Genomic DNA, 18,579 nt, shown 5'->3' on the forward strand with positions numbered 1-18,579 from the left:
AACCTGCAGTATGTGCAGGGTGTGCTTATATTACAGATTTGGCAATGGCCTTCTCCCCACTGGCCTGATCCTTACTAATGGAAAATTTAAACACTTGCTTCCTGCAAAAGAAATACCTGAGAACACGTTTGGAGTGAAAAGTGTGAGCTGCGATAAACTTTACTTTGGGTGATAATTTTTGTTCCTTTTATGGTTCCATTATGGATAATGAATTGGCTAAAATTTTATTTTATGCAGATCACCTGGCATCCTCTACTCAGAAATATTCAGTTGCTTCTACTTTCCTCTTTGCTTATTTATGGGGCATCATTTATATCTTATATGTGTTCAGTTTGATTTTTTCATTTTGTCTTTTTTTTTTCAATGTCCAGTGAATTGAAAGATGTCTGGGGAGATGCTGAGAGAGACTTCTGCCTCCTGTTAGCTCTGTCAGCTCCTCAAACTCCCTTTTTCATTGATAAAAATAAGCATTATATTGTGTACCTGCTAACATTTATCTGAGGAAAATATAGGTAAAGCATTATAAAATTTCTATTTCTTTGATTACTTTGTATTTGCTTTTGATTTTAAAAAGACTGGAGTTCCCGTCGTGGCACAGTGGTTAACGAATCCAACTAGGAACCATGAGGTCGCGGGTTCGATCCCTGCCCTTGCTCAGTGGGTTAACGATCCAATGTTGCCGTGAGCTGTGGTGTAGGTTGCAGACACGGCTCAGATCCTGAGTTGCTGTGGCTCTGGCATAGGCTGGTGGCTATAGCTCCGATTAGACCCCTAGCCTGGGAACCTCCGTGTCGCGTGAGAGCAGCCCAGGAAATGGTGAAAAAAGACAAATAAATAAATAAATAAATAAATAAATAAATAAAAAGACTGAAGGAGCTCCCAGGTACGGGTGGCACAGTGCCTGGCGCATGTGGTAGGAAGCGTTCTCTAGATGTTTAGTTACTGTAAGTTAACTCAGGCTTATGGAATTGAGTTCGGAGCACTCCTTACCCATTACCTGCTGGCCGTCCCACCCTGTCTCTGCTCGTATGATGTATGAGGCATAAACCGCTCGGTGCAGTGCCTCGGTTAGTGGAAAGTTAATAGATGTCAGGCATTATTATTATCATCTCATTTAATTTCCACACATGTGCCGTCAGTACTGTACTACAAGTATGCTTCTTTTGTACGTGGGGAAACTGAGGCTCAGAAAGATTAAGTTACCTGCCGAAGGTCACACAGCTTTTAAGAGATGGACCCAGGGCCCAAGACACGTTTGTCAAAATCCTAAGCCTGAGCTGTTAAGCTTAAGCTACAGTTTAGTGCCTTAGGGGTGATTTAAAATTTGTCTTCGCTTACTGAGAAATTAGGAGTGCTTTTTATTATGTATTTGGAGTATTTGTTTTGAATAAATTTAAACTTCAATGTTTTTAAAGTAAAGGAACTCCCAAACTGATGAAGCTGGATTGTGAATATACCTAGAATACTGACAAATCTGTAAATATTCAGTTGGTACCTCTGCATAATGCAATGGGAGGCTAACTGAGGGCTTAGAAATCTAAGAAAATTATTTTTAATGCCTTTTAATTATGTTTAAAAAGGTAATTAAATTTTTAATTTTATTTAATTAACAATAAATTTACCAATTATAAGGTTAATTTATAAAAAAAGCAAATTCACTTTTGAGCTCATTTGATTTAACATTTGCTAAAATTAACTTCACCTTAAAAAAAAAAGCACTTAAATTTTCTTTTGTAGTTGTTTAATTCCCATCTAGCATTGTGAACTTAGCCAATTTTCTGCATTTTAGATGTTAAAAATACAAAACTCAATAGTAATCAATCATGATATAGTTATTAAGCTTTTAATACATGCTTAGCACCAAGCAAAATGCAATGAGATAGAAAGAAGCATATGGTACACATTCTCTGATACTTTGAAATCTACTGAACTATACAGGATGGTACCTAACTAAGGGCTGAATTTTGCAGATCAAACTAAGAATTTTGCATGTAGTTTAAAAATGATGCAACCCTCACTATCTCCCCTGGAAGATGGTGTCTTCTATTGTGTCAAGGAGAGGTCGTGAAATTGGTCATTGATTTTATTGTATCAAATGGAGACTTTAAAATATGTGCCATAAAGAGTAGGATAACATGAATCAGTAATAACTAAGCCTAAAGATTTTAGGCTTCCATTAAACATATTCTGACAAGGTAAGCTGCTTTAAGTTTAAATAATGTTCTCCTCTTGCTTACTCTTCTGCCCCTGGATTCTTCTTAGCCTTCTGTTCTGTTGTGACTTAACAGGGGTCCTCTTGTGCTGCTACCATGGCCCATTAATCCATCCATTTGGAATTCCTTTCGCAACACCCTCTCATCCTCTCTCCTTTTCTCCTCCTGTCCTTTTGTTTCACTTCACTATTTGCCAACATAGTGAAACAGCTTCATTAAGATGAAGAAACCTGGAGTGACTAATTTAACTTTCTGCCTATGGATGTCCACTAACCAGGTCACTTTCCACTTGCGGAAAACCCAAGGCTTGTCTTTAAGCTGACTGCAACCATCAGCTGAAATCCTGGCTCTCAGATTCTTTTTCTGTCCTCCTGCTCATGCTTTTTCTTTAACCTCTGGTACCTCAGCTTCCTTATCTGGGGCTTTAAAATGCTGTCCCTGCTTTCTTTGAAAACGTTTTATTGTAAAATATTTGATCAATACAAAAGAATGTACAGAGTATGCATGTAAGTTTTAGAGCTGGATGATAAAAGGTTTGCCTGCGAATCTACTTTCCAACTTAAGAACTTGATCATCGCCAAGAACAGTGAAGCTCCCTTGGCAGAACTCCCATGAGCAGAGCCCCTCACAACCCTTCTGGAAGTCCTGCTCACCAAGTCCCCTTTCCCCATTTATCTACCACATATGTATGTAATCCCTTCAACAAAATGTTTCTGAGATTCAGCAGTATGGAGCCATGTAGCTGTAGTTCATTTATTTTCACTCCTGGATAATATTGTATTACATGAATATATATGATCCTTTATTCATCTCCTAAGGATGGATATTTAGGTTGTTTTCAATTTTTTGGAAAGTACAAATTTTATTATGTACATGTTGGTCTATGTCTCCAGATGCTCATGGGCAAGGCTTCCTTTAGAGAGAAGCATCCTTGGGGGTGGAGCTGCTGAGCTGTTGGATGTGCCCATTGTTGACCCCGCTCAACCTCCTTTGAGTTCATCAGTCATCTAGTTCATCATTCGAAGCCCATTCTTAGACAGAAAACCATTCCTGATGAAAAAAAGCCAAAGGAACCAGAGACTTCGATAGTTTACCAGTCTCTGGTTCCTTTGGCTTTTTTTTTCATCAGAAATGGTTTTCTGCTTAGGAATGGCCTTTCTCATTAGTCATTTTCATTTTGTTCATTTATTTACATAGTTATAATGTGCATAATCATGGCACTTGCAGCATTTAGGGAAGAGAATTTATATCTCAGAATTAGCAAATAATTCAGTTGGCATCTCTGATCACTATTTTGATTTAAAATTTTTTTCTTTTCGGCCATTGTGAGTCTTTTCCTTAAGCTTGGGTAGAACCATTCTGATTTCCAGGCTCTTCCTCTCTCTGAACTTGTGTTACTTGCTGATGACTACAAACACAAAATATCACTGAGCACGCACCCATTGGCAGAAATGATCATACTTAAGCAATAAAGGTCATTTTTGAAATTTAGTAAGAAGGAAGAAACTAATATTTGCTAATGACCTGGTAAGGGCATGTCCTTGCTTGATGTTGCCATGATATTTGTGTTAACCCTCCAAACACTGTGTGGCATTTTGCTTTTTTTTCCTTTTCTTTTTCCATTTTATAGCTGAGGATCAGGGTGTTAGAAAAATTGAGCAAGTGAAGATCACAGGACAGAAATAGGATTTAAATTCAGATCTTTTGATTTTTTGATTTACAGTTTAAATCTATAATACAGGAAGGGGTGTGTGTGTGTGTCTGTGTGTCTGTGTGTCTGTACATGCATTTACGCATTTATGTAGCCTGTCAGTATTAGGTAGCATTCAGTATTTGAAATACATTTTTTAAGTTATTTCTGAAGAGCAAGTCAAATTGCCTATTGTGTCTGTTTCTTGGATTTGACTTAAGAATGCATTTTCACTCTAATTTCTATTGCTTTGGGATTTCTGTTGCTTTGGAGATACCTTAGAAATCTATACATAGAACTTCCATATGACCCTGCAATCCCACTCTTGGGCATTTATCAGGACAAAACTCTACTTAAAAGAGACACATGCACCCACATGTTCATTGCAGCACTATTCACAATAGCCAGGACATGGAAACAACCCAAATGTCCATCGACAGATGATTGGATTCGGAAGATGTGGTATATATACACAATGAAATACTACTCAGCCATAAAAAAGAATGACATAATGCCATTTGCAGCAACATGGATGGAGCTAGAGAATCTCATACTGAGTGAAATGAGCCAGAAAGACAAAGACAAATACCATATGATATCACTTATATCTGGAATCTAATTTCCAGCACAAATGAACATCTCCTCAGAAAAGAAACTCATGGACTTGGAGAAGAGACTTGTGGCTGCCTGATGGGAGGGGGAGGGAGTGGGAGGGATCGGGAGCTTGGGCTTATCAGACACAACTTAGAATAGATTTACAAGGAGATCCTGCTGAGTAGCATTGAGAACTTTGTCTAGATACTCATGTTGCAACAGAACAAAGGGTGGGAAAAAAAATGTAATTGTAATGTATACATGTAAGGATAACTTGATCCCCTTGCTGTACAGTGGGAAAATTAAAAAAAAAAAAAAAAAAGAATGCATCTTCAAAGTGCTTGTAGTTTAGTCTTGAAGGGCTAAGGCTGCGGGAAACTAAGCCTGCATTACCTTCCAGCTGTTGCACATCCTCTTTGTCAACTCACAGTGGTGTCTTGAGTCTAGACTCCCTCCTCCTGTGTCCTTCCTGCTCTGTTTGGACAAGAGATGCAGTTCACCTGGCTGGGTCTTCTGTGGAGGCCAGGGGCTGAGGTTGGGCTCCACAGTGCTCTCTGTCTTCTGTGGTCCTGAGATGGTTCTCTCATTCTGGACGACTGGAGAAGGAGGATCAAAAGTGCCTGCCATGTGCTGGTCTCCTGCTTCTCTTTTGCTCACTCCCGTGGGTTAATACAGTGGCCAGAAAGAGCCTATTAAACCAGAAGTTCAGCGTATTACCGCTCTGCCTTTAGCCCTCATCTCCTTCTGGTCTTACTTCATTGTCACCTTCTCTCTGAGGCCCTTCCCTGTTTGAAGGGCAGCATTCCTGACCTTCTCATCTTAATTCTTGCTTTATTTTTCTTTCTCTTTATTTTCTCTTTAAGTTTCTCTCTTGCCACTGCCAAGCCATTTATTCAGCTTATATGAATCTTAGGTCTTTTCTTTCTCTCTCACTGTAATGTAAGCTCTATGAGGCAGGGATCATTGACTCTTTGCTGCATTGTTCTCGCTCCTGGAGCAGCACTTAGCTCATGTAGGTGCTCAATAAATATGTGTCGAATGAACAAAATACTGAATAGGTGGATATTTGAGGAGGAGATTCCCAAGAATGACATGCCTAGGATATTGTCATTGGTATTTGTAGCATCACCATGAAATACTTTTTTAACCGGATAGAGGATGGAGGTGATGATTTTGTATCCAATGCTGAAGCGTAGGGAAGAAAAGGCATTTTTAGTGGAGACAGAGCCGGAGTTTCTAAGAGCAGCTTATATGAGGCTTGTTGAGTTAATGTTGGGTAAGTTAAATCATAAAAGCACTGTGATGGACTGAATGTTTGTATCCTCCCCAAATTCATATGTTGAAACCTAAACACCAGTGCGATGATATTAGGATGTGAGGCGTTTGAGAGGTGATTAGGTCATGGGGGTGGAAGCCTTATAAATGGGATTCGTGCCCATACGAAAGAGACCCCAGGTCCCTCATTCCCTCCTCCATGTGAGATTACAGCAAGAAGATGTCATCTCGAATCCAGGAAGCAGGCTCTCACCAGACACTGATGTGCTTGCACCTTGATTTTGGATTTTTTCAGCCTCCAGAATTGTGAGAAATAAATTTTTGTTGTTTATAAGCCACCTAATCTGTGGGCTTTTTGTTAGAGTAACCCAAATGGACTCAGATATTTCACTGGCAGTTTCTTTCCAAATCTGATCAGTATCTGTGTTTCTTCGCTTAATCTCCTAGCTCTCCCCTTCCTCACTCTCCCCACTCCAATATGCTCCAGCCAAATGGAGCCATTTTCAATCTCCGAATGTGAGGCTCTTCTCTTACCTCTGAATCTGGGCCGCACTCCCCTCCCTGCCTCGTTTTTTCCGTTCTTCCCTTTCCTAATCATTTATTCATCAACTCCCACGGCAGGGTGCTATGCTGGGTTCTTGAATTACAAAGCTCGGTAAGACTTTGTCTTCGCCCCCAAGTTCCATGTTTTCTAGATTGGGGGACTGTGCCACCACTAACTGCAGCCCAGGGTGGTAACTGCACTGCTAGGCAGGTGTAAAACAATGAGGCTCAGGACTGGGGAGCAGACAGTCCAGCCCACAGAAGAGCACCACTGGCACTGAGCCTCAATGAATAAATGGATTATGCTTCCCATGGGCTGAGGGTAGGAAATATTCTGTCAGTGACAGGGAACCCCGAGTGGTCTTACGAGAGTGCTCTTCACAGTTCTTAAAGACTTTCCCAGCCTGTGGTGTGCATCTTGGCAGAGACAGATTTTGGCCCAGCGGCTGCGCAGATGGGGTTCAGGATTCATCTCCACCTGTGTGGTCACCAGATGACATAGCCAAGGTGTTTTGTAGGGTCTGATCATTCACACAAATCCAACCAAAAATAAGTATCTATCCTGGGATAACTTTAGTAGAATTTGTAAATGTACACTAATAGCTGGTTCTTAACATAGTATATTTTGTTTTGCTAACCAGGATCTGTCTGATTGTTAAATAGGACAGTTCTTTTTGATGCCTCATGATCTTAGGTAATCTTTTCAGGTCAAGCAATTCCAATATGATGATGATAATGTGGGCATTTGCACACCCCTTTATATATTCCAAAATTCTTTCCTTTGATTTGTCTCAATCAGCTCCTACAGCTTTGTTAGTTAAGTTACCAGAATCTCTAATCAGAGATTAGGAAACTTTGGCTCAGAGAAGCTAGGAGACCTGTAAATTGGCTGGCAAGTGACAGGGATGGGATGAGAAATCCAGGCTCTTATCTGCTAAAGCAAGGTTTTTTCCCCCCTATATAGTCTCCTATTTTTATAAGCTGTTAAAATTTGTATCACAAATGGGAAGAACCGGAGCATAGAAATAAATGAGAAATTCATGTTAATATTTCTGGGAATCTTGTTGTACCTGTGTATATGTTGTAGGCATGATGGAGTGGGCTGTATTAATCAGAATTCTTCAGATTATTAAAAGGAGAGCTATTAGCTCACTTAACTGATAAGTCTGGTGGTTCTGGCTTTAGGAAGTGTTGGGTCCAGGTGTTTGAATGATGTCAGGAGTCTCTCTTGATCTCTTGCTTTGCTTGTCTCTGTGCTGGCTTCATCACCACCGAGCAGTGGCCAGGTATGGCTCGCAGCTTCAGTTTTATAGCCTACTTGACTAGCCAGACCGTGGAGAAACAGCACCCCTTTCCCGAGAGTTCCCACCAAAGTCCCAGAGCTGGGGCTGAATTTGTGGTGTTGTCGTTGTCGGCTGGATGGGGTCATGATGTGAGGGCAAAGAAAACATAAGATTGAGGATTCCTCCTACCCTGTCGTCTGATCTCTTTTTATATCTACACGTCTCTCAGAATCAGACTGTGCATACCTGGAGAGCCATCAGCTATAACATTTAGAGTTAGACCTAAGGACAGAGATAGGATGCAAGTGGCTGGGAGTATGGAAAAGAGAAGGACTGACCAAGGGCTCCAAGGCTCTCTGCAGGCAGTAAAGGTTTAGGGGCGGGTTGGTGCTTGAGTTGATGCTGAGAGTACAAGAAGTGTGGTTGTGGATCACACCGTTAAAAAGGATTAAGCAGGGAGTTCCCAGGTGACATAATGGGTTAAGGATCCAGAGTCCTCACTGCTGTGGCTAGGGTTGCTCCTGTGGCATAGGTTCGATCCCTGGCCTGGGAACTTCCACATGCTGTAGGTGCAGCAAAATAAATACATAAATAAATAGGATTAAACATCTTCTGAAACTCTGTGAACCAGTTATGGAGGTGATTGTATACCCTTCGAAACCAGTCACTTGATGAGGCAAGTCCAAATCAGATGATTCTTATGGGTCCTGTGAATGTGCAAAGGACTGTTAAATGGTAATTAACTCAAAACCTCTGATTCTGGAATTTAATGGTTTTCCTATTCAGTTCTTAGGAAATTGCCATTAACCTCCCCCTCCTCCCCTTGCCCCAACACCACCCCAAGCTAAATACAAAAAGGATATGTGATTGTGCCTTCTCTGAAGCTGGTGTTAGAGATGTTAGAACTTGGCTTACAGATTTTTCTTCTTACTTCTTCATTCCTCTTGCCATTGCAACCTTGCCATCTTTCTTACTTTGATTATTTTGCTCCCCTGCGCCCAGTGCTTACTTGAAGCGAAGCTAAATGGCCTCCCTGCTTAGTTAGGCATAAAACACTGAGGATGTACTGGTGTGTGTTTTCACACATGCTGGGACATTGAGGGTTAGAAGGCTAATCTCCTTCAGCATTTTCTGTGGAAGAAAAATAATGCAGTTTATTTGACCTTTTACTTATGGAAATCGTTAAAGTAAGGGTTTTAGTACTTTTATACATTTAAATGACAATGTGGAGGGAAAATTAGATAGTCTTAGGCTAAAAGTGATGAGAGTATCTGTATCTTTTTATTTATTGTTATCTGATTTTTTTTCTTTTTCTTTCAAGCTCTAGTGGTAAAAGGAAATCTTCCAGTCGCCTCAAGCACAATAATGCCTGAGAGAACTGAGTATTTAAATACAAACATGACTCAACAAAAACAGTCATTCCATGCTCAGCGAAGGAGACTTTTCAAATATCAACAGAAAGTAACACTTACAGAACCATATTTTTATTAACTACTGTAAATGTTAATTATGAGACTTAATTTAAAGCTGATACTTATAAATGTGAAGATGAGAATTATGTGGGTTATCAAAAATATGTTTCCATATTTCTTGATAGTTAGTCTTTTTAAAGAGGTAAGAACAGTGCAAGTGATATAACCATCTCGGTCACTAACAAGCCGAATGTTCACCTAGGGTGACACTTATTGTCACTATGCTGGTAATAGAAGAGGGGGCCCTAGTAGGATGAAGCATTAGCTATTCTAATCCCCCTGAGGAAACCGTGAAACTCAGCTCCATTGGGTTGTAATTAGAAAAGAGGTATATTTAAATGCGGAAGAAAAACTCAGGTACCTCAGGACACAGCATGCCAAGGGCACGTGCTTAAAGCCTTTTAATCTCTAGGTGTGGCCTGTTTTACAGAGATTTCCGTAAGCACGTACATATTCAGCACTGGGCAGTACCATGTTGTATAATCACAGCCATGTGCTTGGCCTATGAAATGGAAGGAAAACTGTGTTAGGACAGGGCTGCTCTTGACCTTCGTGTCTCCCTCCTCCAGGCTCATGGTGACGCTTTGTCACTGACAAGACCAGACCTGGGAGCGGAAGGTGTAGCTTTCTTTTCCCACATTGTCTTCAGCTGTAGTCAACTGTTAATAATGATAACAGTACCTATCATGGAGCGCTCGCTTGCTTCCTATGGGCCAGGCATGTGGAGTAAGACATTTGATCCTATCTTTCAACCCATTAAATAACATTATTTAAATACTATTATTATGGCTCTTGTCAGCATTTTAGGGATGAGACCACTGGGGCACAGAATGGCTGAGTAACTAGCTGAAGGTCACACAGTGCTTGCTGGGACGCAGACCCGGCAGCCCAGCTGTGCCCTGTGCCGCCTGCTGAAAGAGCTGTGCCTGGAGGCTCTGCGTCCCAATTTAGCAGCTACTTTGGCCCCAGCCTATCCTGAGTGGGATTTGTGATGCTTTTGTTTACTTTTCTTTTTCTTGTCTTTCTGTCATTTCTACTCCCCTTCTGTTAGGTCAAGTACAAAAGAGATTTTGAAGAAAGCAAAGGGAGGGGCTTCAGCATCGTTACAGACACACCTGAACTACAAAGGCTGAAGAGGACTCAGGAACAAATCAGTAACGTAGGTGACCATTTCTTCAGTAATGTAATCCTTAACTTGTACCTCTGGTGAGGAAAGTAAAATTGGGCAACTTGGAAGTATTCTTATTACTGTGGAATGTAAGCCGTACTCAGTGTCCCCAGACAATGTGCTAAGTTCATCTGTTAAATTCCTTCTCTTCGATTTCATCACAGTTATTTAGAGCCTAATAGTTTAATAGCATTGACGACAGGCCTACCTCATTTTATTGTGCTTTGCTTTATTACACTTCACAGATAATGTGGGTTTTTTTTGTTTTGTTTTGTTTTTTGCATTGAAGGTTTGTGGCAACCTTGTGTTATGAGAATATGGTTAGCTGTTTTTAGCAGTAAGTTTTGGTTTTTTTAGGGCCACACCGGTGGCATATGGAAGTTCCCAAGCTAGGGGTCAAATCGGAGCTGCAGCTGTCGGCCACAGCTCACAGCCTGAATAAGGCCAGGGTTCAAACCTACATCCTCATGGATACTGGTCAGATTTGTTTATGCTGCTCCATAACGGGAACTCCTACAATAAAGTATTTTTTAATTAAAGCATGTGCATTTTTAAAAGACAGTGCTGTTGCACACTTAATAGACTACAGTATAGTGTAAACTTTTATGGGCACTGGGAAACCAAAAAATTTGTGAGACTTGCTTTATTGAGATACTTGCTTTATTGAGCTGGTCTGGAACTGAACATGCAGTATCTCTGAGGTATGCCTGTATATTTCTGAATACACTTTTAATTTATTTAAATTGATTTGTTTAGTAAATCAATTCAAGTAAATAAATGTGTATTCAAAAATAATAGTCACTGCTACTGAAGTTATCATTAACATCTTATTCCATTTTTAATGATTCACAGCTTTTGAGTTTTTCCAAAATAGTACTTGTATATGTAAATAATAAACCTATTTGTGTGTGTGTGTGTGTGTGTGTGGTGGATAAGCATACAAAATAAACATATAAGGTGAGGTGTCTGAAGAAATCTCATATTTGCTAATTGTGTGTATATAAGATTTCATATTTTAAATTAGATATTTGTTGAAGTGACATATATCTAATTTTTGAAATAAGCATAAAGCTGCATCTTGTTTAGTAATATAGTTTTCTTGAAAAAGAAAGCTGAGACTAGCAGAAGTTCAAAATGTATTAGGGACCAAAAAACATTAATCCAGTACTTTGAAAGAGGATAAACAGCTCTTCTTAATTTTTGTAATTCATACCTGTGTTAAGGTTTCTTCTGAAATATGTCGAAAATGCATTTTTCTCCTGAAAAAAATTAGTTCAGTGTTAGGTATTTGAGAGGAAATATGAGTGAAAATCAACAACTTGTACATGATATAAAAGTATGGGCGAACATGGAGATTCATACCATTTTTCATGAGAGGTTTATTTTGTGTGTCACTTGTATAGTCACCAAAGTTTGTATGTCTAGATGTTAGCATTAATTTCCAGGAAATGCTTAATCAGCAGGTTGTTTTACACTCACTGGTATATGGACATCGCCATAACATACATATATATAGTAACAATTTGTAGATGGAATCATAGGATATAATTTGAAAAAGTTTTATTTGTCAAAAATTCAAAAAGAGAATTGTTTGATATTTTAAAAATTTATTTAGGGAGTTAAGAGGAGGCAGGACACTTTGTTTTGCCACATTCCCTGAGGTTTATCCATTGTTTGCTCTCTAAAAGGACATTTTATTTCAGTAAAGACTTTTTCCTTTGAAGAGAAAGGGTTGAATTTTAAGGATTCATGACTTTTGTCCCTTAGTTTTTCCAGTTTTCCCCGCCAATCAATACCAAAGATTGCTTCCAGTGTCCGTCTTCCTCTTTGTTCTTTCCTTAAATCAAAACCTGATTTTGTATTTTAAAAAGCAAATTAGAGAGATGTTCCTCTGGCAGTTACATTCAGTAATGTGTCTTTTTTTGGATTATTTTTGGAGAACTTTAAAAACATTAAAAATAATGCTGCACAAAACAAAGTTATGTCATAAATCTGCAACTATCACAGAAATTTATTTCATAAAGAACTAAACATTTCTACTTAAGACTTCCACGTGACAGCTAACGTAAGGATGGCAGTTGAATCAAAGGTAAGCCTTTTAATTTTGTATTCAAATTAAGTCAGTATTCATATTTAATAAGAAAAGAACTGATCATTTCACCAACCTTTATCATTAGCAGGAATATGCATTTTATTCAATACCAGAAGCTGTTTGCAGATCCATTCTTAATTATGCAAAAAACCCTTATAAAACAGGTATGTATAAATCTGTATTTATCATATACATAGCAGTATATACAAAATACCATTTAGATTAAATCTGTAATTTAGATAATATTGATATAAAAATTGTGTGCAATTGTCTTGATCTTAGCAACCATAGCAGTCTTATAGGTAGTTCTTTTAGCCATGATGAGACATATAACTATTTGGATAGCAGTAAAAAAAATACAGATTTCATAATATTACTATTAGGGATTCATTATTTCCCCCCCCAATTTTATTGAGAAATAATTGACATACAACACTGTGTAAGTTTAAAGTGTACAGAATGATTTGATTGACATATATTGTGCAATGATTGCCACCGTGAGTTAACATCATCATCTCAGATACAATAAAAAGAAAAAAAATTTCTCCTTGTGATGAGAACTCTTAGGATCTACTCTCTTAACAGCTTTCCTATATATCATACAGCAGTGTTCGCTGTAATCCTCATGTCGGACATTGCATTCCTGATACAGTATCTGTCAATAAGTTTCTGACTTACTTCACTTTGCACAAGACCTTCAGGGACCATCAGTATTATTAAAAATGGTAGACCTTTTTCATTTTTTATGGCTGAATAATATTCCTCTCTCTGTGTCTGTGTGTGTGTGTGTGTGTGTGTGTGTGTGTGTACGTACATATATCTAAACACTTCACCCATTTATCCATCAATGGATACTTGGGTTGTTCCCATGCCTTGGCTCTTAAATGATGCCGCAATGAATATGGGAGTCCAGATATCTTTTTGAGGTAATGTTTTTGTCTCCTTTGAATAAACACCCAGAAGTGGAATTTCTGTATAATATGGGAGTTCTATCCTTAATCTTTTGAGGAACCGCTCTACTGTTTTTCAAAGTGGCTGCACCAATTTACAGTCTCACCAACTACGCAAGGGGTTAGGGGCTTACTCTTGAAGAAAAGATGCTGTTATATTCTGAGATCTAGTGTGTTTCTTATTCATTTATAAGGCTACAACTTCGTGAACTTTTTCCATGATCTGACAGGTTTTTCCATATTACTCAGAGAGCTTTATTCTTTAAGAAACTTGGGTTAATCTGAAAGGTAGTACTTCAGTTAGTCCAGTTTTTTCCACGTTACTTTCAGATCAACCCGAACACTGAAATTTACTGGCTAAATCCAGACAGATACTTTTGAAAGTGGCCTAGATTGTGTCTCTTTTGGGAGGAAGACGCTCAGACTGAAGAGACAGCCGACTCTTCCTGCTGGAGAAGCTGGGATGGAGAGGGCTTATCCTGAAAATCATAAGGGATGTGAGATTTGAGCTCCAAGTGCAGTATAGGTTGGTGTAGGTGGGTTAACTAAGTCAGGGTCTTTGCAATCTTTATTTTTCCATTTGCGTAATTTTCTTACTTGTTTTTATTTTATTGTTGAATACTATCTGGATCTTTCTAAGCCGCTTTTAATCCCTTTCAGAGTAAGGAAAGTATAAAGACATAAGACAGTGGATTTAATGACAGCTCCTAGGTGTTTGGGATAATATGTTATGGACGAGTGGGCATTTTTGATTGCTTGTGTCTGTGTCAGTGTTATGACATTTTTTTCAGACACTCTCATATTCATTTGTCAAAGATTTGAAATCACTTGTAAGTGCCTACTCAGCCTGTGTATGTTACTGAGGTGTGAGATGAAACACAACCGTAAATTTGAAATTGTGTATAAGGAAGAGGGTGAGAGTGGGTTCAGCTTTAACTTCTTTAATTTTGGAGTCTGTAATGCTAACATATGGAACCTAGGAGATTTATTAAATGCTGCAATTAAAATTCTTCTACTATATGACTCTTTTAATAGAGCTGCAGAAAGAACAAGAGGCAGGATTTTACAATTTACTGAATGGTTGGAAAAAAACAGAGCTGGTTCCTAAAATAAAGAAAAAAATTTTCCATGAAATTCCAGAAGATGTCTGATCACCCACTCCCCCCCAAATTCTGGGGCATAAATCCAAAAATGGCAGAAATGTTCTAACACATCTCCACATTTTCTTTACTTAGTGATCTTTTAGGAAAATGTTCTTAAAGAACAACATTCGAAGGTGAATTGAGGTCCTGTGCCACTGAACATTTTTAAAAGCCTTTTCTCTGTTGTCCTTCTAGCTCTAGCATGTGTGGGTAATTGTAAAGGCTGTCTCTCATTCACGTGGTCACCACCGTCAAGTTTATAGGCAGTGTGTTCAGGGAATCGGCAGCAGGATTGCAAGGCAGAATCACCACCAGACATCTGAGGGACTCGGTCCAGCCTGGAGAAGATTATTGATGCGTTTCATTCTGCCCGTTCACACACTAATATAAGCTGCATTTTCAATTAGCTGAGACAGTCTGTGGCTAAATTATGAAATAAAATGGTGAAGTTCAGCCCCAAGAGACTTTGACAGTCTTTGTGCTGTAGATAAAGTCTAGATGTTTATTTTCTAATTTATTTCAGGTGGTTAAGAAGTATTATAGGAAGGAGGAGGAAAAAAAACACTCAGAGGACAAAATCTTGCATTTTACAGAGTGACTGAAATGATAAGTGTACCGTTATGTGATTTGTTGGGATTTGTGCCTGGACTCACAAAGGAAATACGTGTGTGTGTGTGTGTGTGTGTGTGTGTGTGTGTGTTGGCTTTGGTGGCATCTTTAGAATGGGGATTTTCGTAGATCACTGGCTCACAGACAATATAGGCAATAGAATTTTCACCTGCTCTGTATTCTGTCCCTTGCCCTGTGGGCATCTATAATTTTGGTTACCTATCCTGCTTCCCAAATACCCAGCCCTTTATACTCCCGTTTTCACATTCAGCATATCCAGAAATGCTTACTTGCATTACAAGAAAAGTTAAGGTTGAACCATTTTTTTAAAAAAAATTATACGGAAGAGTCTCTCTGTAATTTGATGTTGAAATGTAATTAGTTTTTTTTTGAGACAGCTACATAATTTTTCATTGACTTCTTAGAATGCAAAATAAATTATATGCCCATTAATAAGCTCACGTGAATACCTCTGATTTAGTTCCCTGAGATTTTGTGAGTTAGCTTCAAAAATATTAGATTATTGGAGGTAAACGTGGCCTAATAATTGAATAGCGGTGTCTATGGACTATTAAAATATTTGATTCAAAGTTATGTTGAGTGTAAGGGTGAGCACGAGGGTAGCATGATTATCTAGGGATCTGGTCTCTGTTTGTAATTTAAATAAATCATTTTGACAGAGACTGACTGTGGCCATGTTCAGGCTGCTGATGGTGTGAAATTGAGTTGTATGGTGGACAGAAGACAAGCAGTCAAGAGAAATCCCCACAGGCAAAATTTGTTATGTAATTGGGTCAACTCATGCATGAGAAATGCATGCTAATTGTAAACTGGTAGCAAAATTATAGTGTATGAGGCAATTAGGTCGTATACGAACCTGAACAACTGACACAGAGTTTTCCTTTCTTTTTTTTTTTAATATTCAGAATAGCAAACATAAAATAAGCTTTTTATAGGTGAGAAAGGTAAAAGTCAGAACACCATTCAATGCTGAGAGAGATGACTTGTTAATTTTTTTCCTCGTTCAAGAAGCATAACTACTTTATAACGAATGAAAAACATGATGCGAAGTCTTCTCATTTGGAGTAGTGGAATCCAGTACCTCAGGTAGCTTGAAAGGAGAATGGGGTCGTAATTTTGTTTTAATGCATAACTGGGCTGATTAACATGGATGATAAATGATGACGTCAGTGGTTTAAGTCTAAGCCTTGAAATCTGGCGTTTTCACAGAGCGAATTTGCGAATTTGCGTTACCTTAAGGAACCACGCTTTATCTCCACCTTGTCTCAACCAGTAATTCCGATGCGTTCTCAAGTAATAGTGGGTCAGTAGCATTATCTTTAAAGCAGAGATCGAGTATGTCAAAGAAAGTGATAGGCAGTAACGTGTTTTCCTTATAATACCCACCACATGTGTGAATGGTTTATTCGCTTCAAAACACTTTGACATACCCAGTCTAATTAAAATCCTCTGAACGGCCTCTCCTTAGGGAAACTCTTTCGCTGAGGAATACTTATACTTTCATGAGAAAAATGTATGGAAAATTACTTTTGGGTCCTTTCTCTTCTAAATCCGTGGTTTCCCTCACACCTGGTTTTGCTTTATTTTTCCACCTAGGGCAGAACTTCAAAGGTTGATCTCTTCTTTTTATCCTCAATTTTTTTAGCCACAGTCACTTAAAGAAACAAATACATCCCAGACCAGTAATTACTTGTGCATGGCAAGAACAAGAGTTTGGGTTGTAAAATGGCATTGTCTAAAAGGGAGGTTTGGAAAGGGCCCCCCATAGTAGAAGAATTAACACATATGACTCCTTTTTGGAAACAGATTAAGGATCCAGCAAACAATTTCCGAAGATCCTTCTTTTGTGACATCCCCCTCCCCTCGCCCACTCCTTTCTTTTCACTCCCCTGTGCTCAGGCCCTTGTTCTGTCTGCGTTATTGCAGGACTCTCCTAATTGGCCTTATCTTCTTTCAAGCTCTTTCTGCTCCTTCTCATTGTATCTTAAACATGGTCACCAGATAACTCTTTCTAAAATATCTCTTTCATCATGACCCTAAATATGACCCGGTAAAAACGTTCCTTGGACTTCCTTTTTGAGTTGGATGAAGTCTTATCTACCTACCCCTTAAGTTCTGACTCTAAGGACCCCCCCACGAGCTGCTCCTAAGTTGTTTTTCACCTTATCTTTCACCATCCTGCAACACTCTTCCTTTTCTTTCGGGTCTGGCTCTTTACTCTGTTCTGGGTTTTTGCATGAGTCATTCCTTTGGTCTGGAACATTTTTCACAGTATCTGTTAATGACATTCCCCCCCCGCCCCCGCCCCATCCCAGACACACATTCAAACCCCAGGAGGAGCAATCTTCCTCATCTCTCAGTCACGACCGTGCTTTGTACAGGTGCCCTGTTACTGTGCCAGCCGCTTCACACAGCGCAGTCCACACCGTGGCTGTAATTCACATTTCACGTGGCATGTGTTTTTACCTCTCTAACTTTGTGACAGTGGAGATTATCCATGTCTGTTTCAGTGTAGGTTTTGTATCTCCAGGACCGGTGCTTTGCACCTTACCTTGTCGCATCTTAATCTAGCCCTCCCGGTCCCTTGCTTGGGTTACAGGAAGTCTTTTGATGGTTCTCGCCTGTCACTCTACTGCCTCTTCTCCCTTCTAAGCTGTTCTCTTGGTGGTTTCTTTCAAAGTGGCTAAAATGTACATCAGATCTTATCCTGCTCTTCCATGAAAGCTGCCAGTGGTTCCCCATGGTCTTTGGAATAAAATGTAAAACCTTTAACATGCAATGTGAGGCTGTCCCTGGTTTAGGGCCAGCCAAGATCTCCAGCCTGGGGTCCCTCTTGGACCCTGAGCCCTGTCCACTGCAGATGTCTGCCCAGAAGGCCGTTTCTACCCACTCCCTACACATTCTCAGCTCAGAGTTGCTTTTCCTTCCCCGATCTCTTTCTCTCGCCACCCTGGCAGTGTGGGTCCGAGTTGCATTGTGACGTATCTACCTCTCCGACTGAACTCTGTGAAGATTTGGGCTGTGTCGTTTTCCTTTTAGCCCCAAGGCTGAGCATGGAGCCAAGTTTGATAAACAAATGAATTGACTTCTGGTCCAACAAGTCTTCTCATGGCTTCTTACTCTGCCCGAGGCTGCAGGCTCTGGGCTGGCTTACCCGGGACTACCCGGGGTTAACACACCCATTTTGGGACTTTGAGAAGTGACTCTTTCTAGCATTGTGTGAATTTCGTCTTATTATGGAGACTATTACAGGCATTCTAATCTTTCCGTATTGATTTTAATTGAATATCTCTTTTAAGATCTGTGTAGATACGATGTTCTATCATGGATTTTCTTCCTGAAAACTCCCAGATCTGGAGTTCCCTTTGTGGCCCAGCGGTAATGAACCCAACTAGTATCCATGAGGATGTGGGTTTGATCCCTGGCTTCACTCAGTGGGTTAAGGATCTGGAGTTGCCATGAGCTGTGGTGAAGGTTGCAGATGCAACTCCTATCCTGTGTTGCTGTGGCTCTGGTGTAGGCTGGCA

General features: G+C 39.6%; 1 protein-coding gene across 2 annotated transcripts in view; it reads left to right on the forward strand.

The window, feature by feature from the left end:
- Positions 1-18,579, forward strand: part of NEBL (nebulette) — a 356,282-nt gene that overhangs the window by 172,793 nt on the left and 164,910 nt on the right. For both annotated transcript variants that reach the window (XM_047755118.1, XM_047755117.1), the window contains exon 4: positions 10,122-10,229. In XM_047755118.1, the coding sequence (XP_047611074.1) occupies positions 10,122-10,229 (108 nt within the window). The remainder of the gene's footprint in view (positions 1-10,121; positions 10,230-18,579) is intronic.

The sequence above is a fragment of the Phacochoerus africanus genome, chromosome 12, assembly GCF_016906955.1.
Source record: "Phacochoerus africanus isolate WHEZ1 chromosome 12, ROS_Pafr_v1, whole genome shotgun sequence".
In the NCBI taxonomy this organism is placed as follows: domain Eukaryota; kingdom Metazoa; phylum Chordata; class Mammalia; order Artiodactyla; family Suidae; genus Phacochoerus; species Phacochoerus africanus.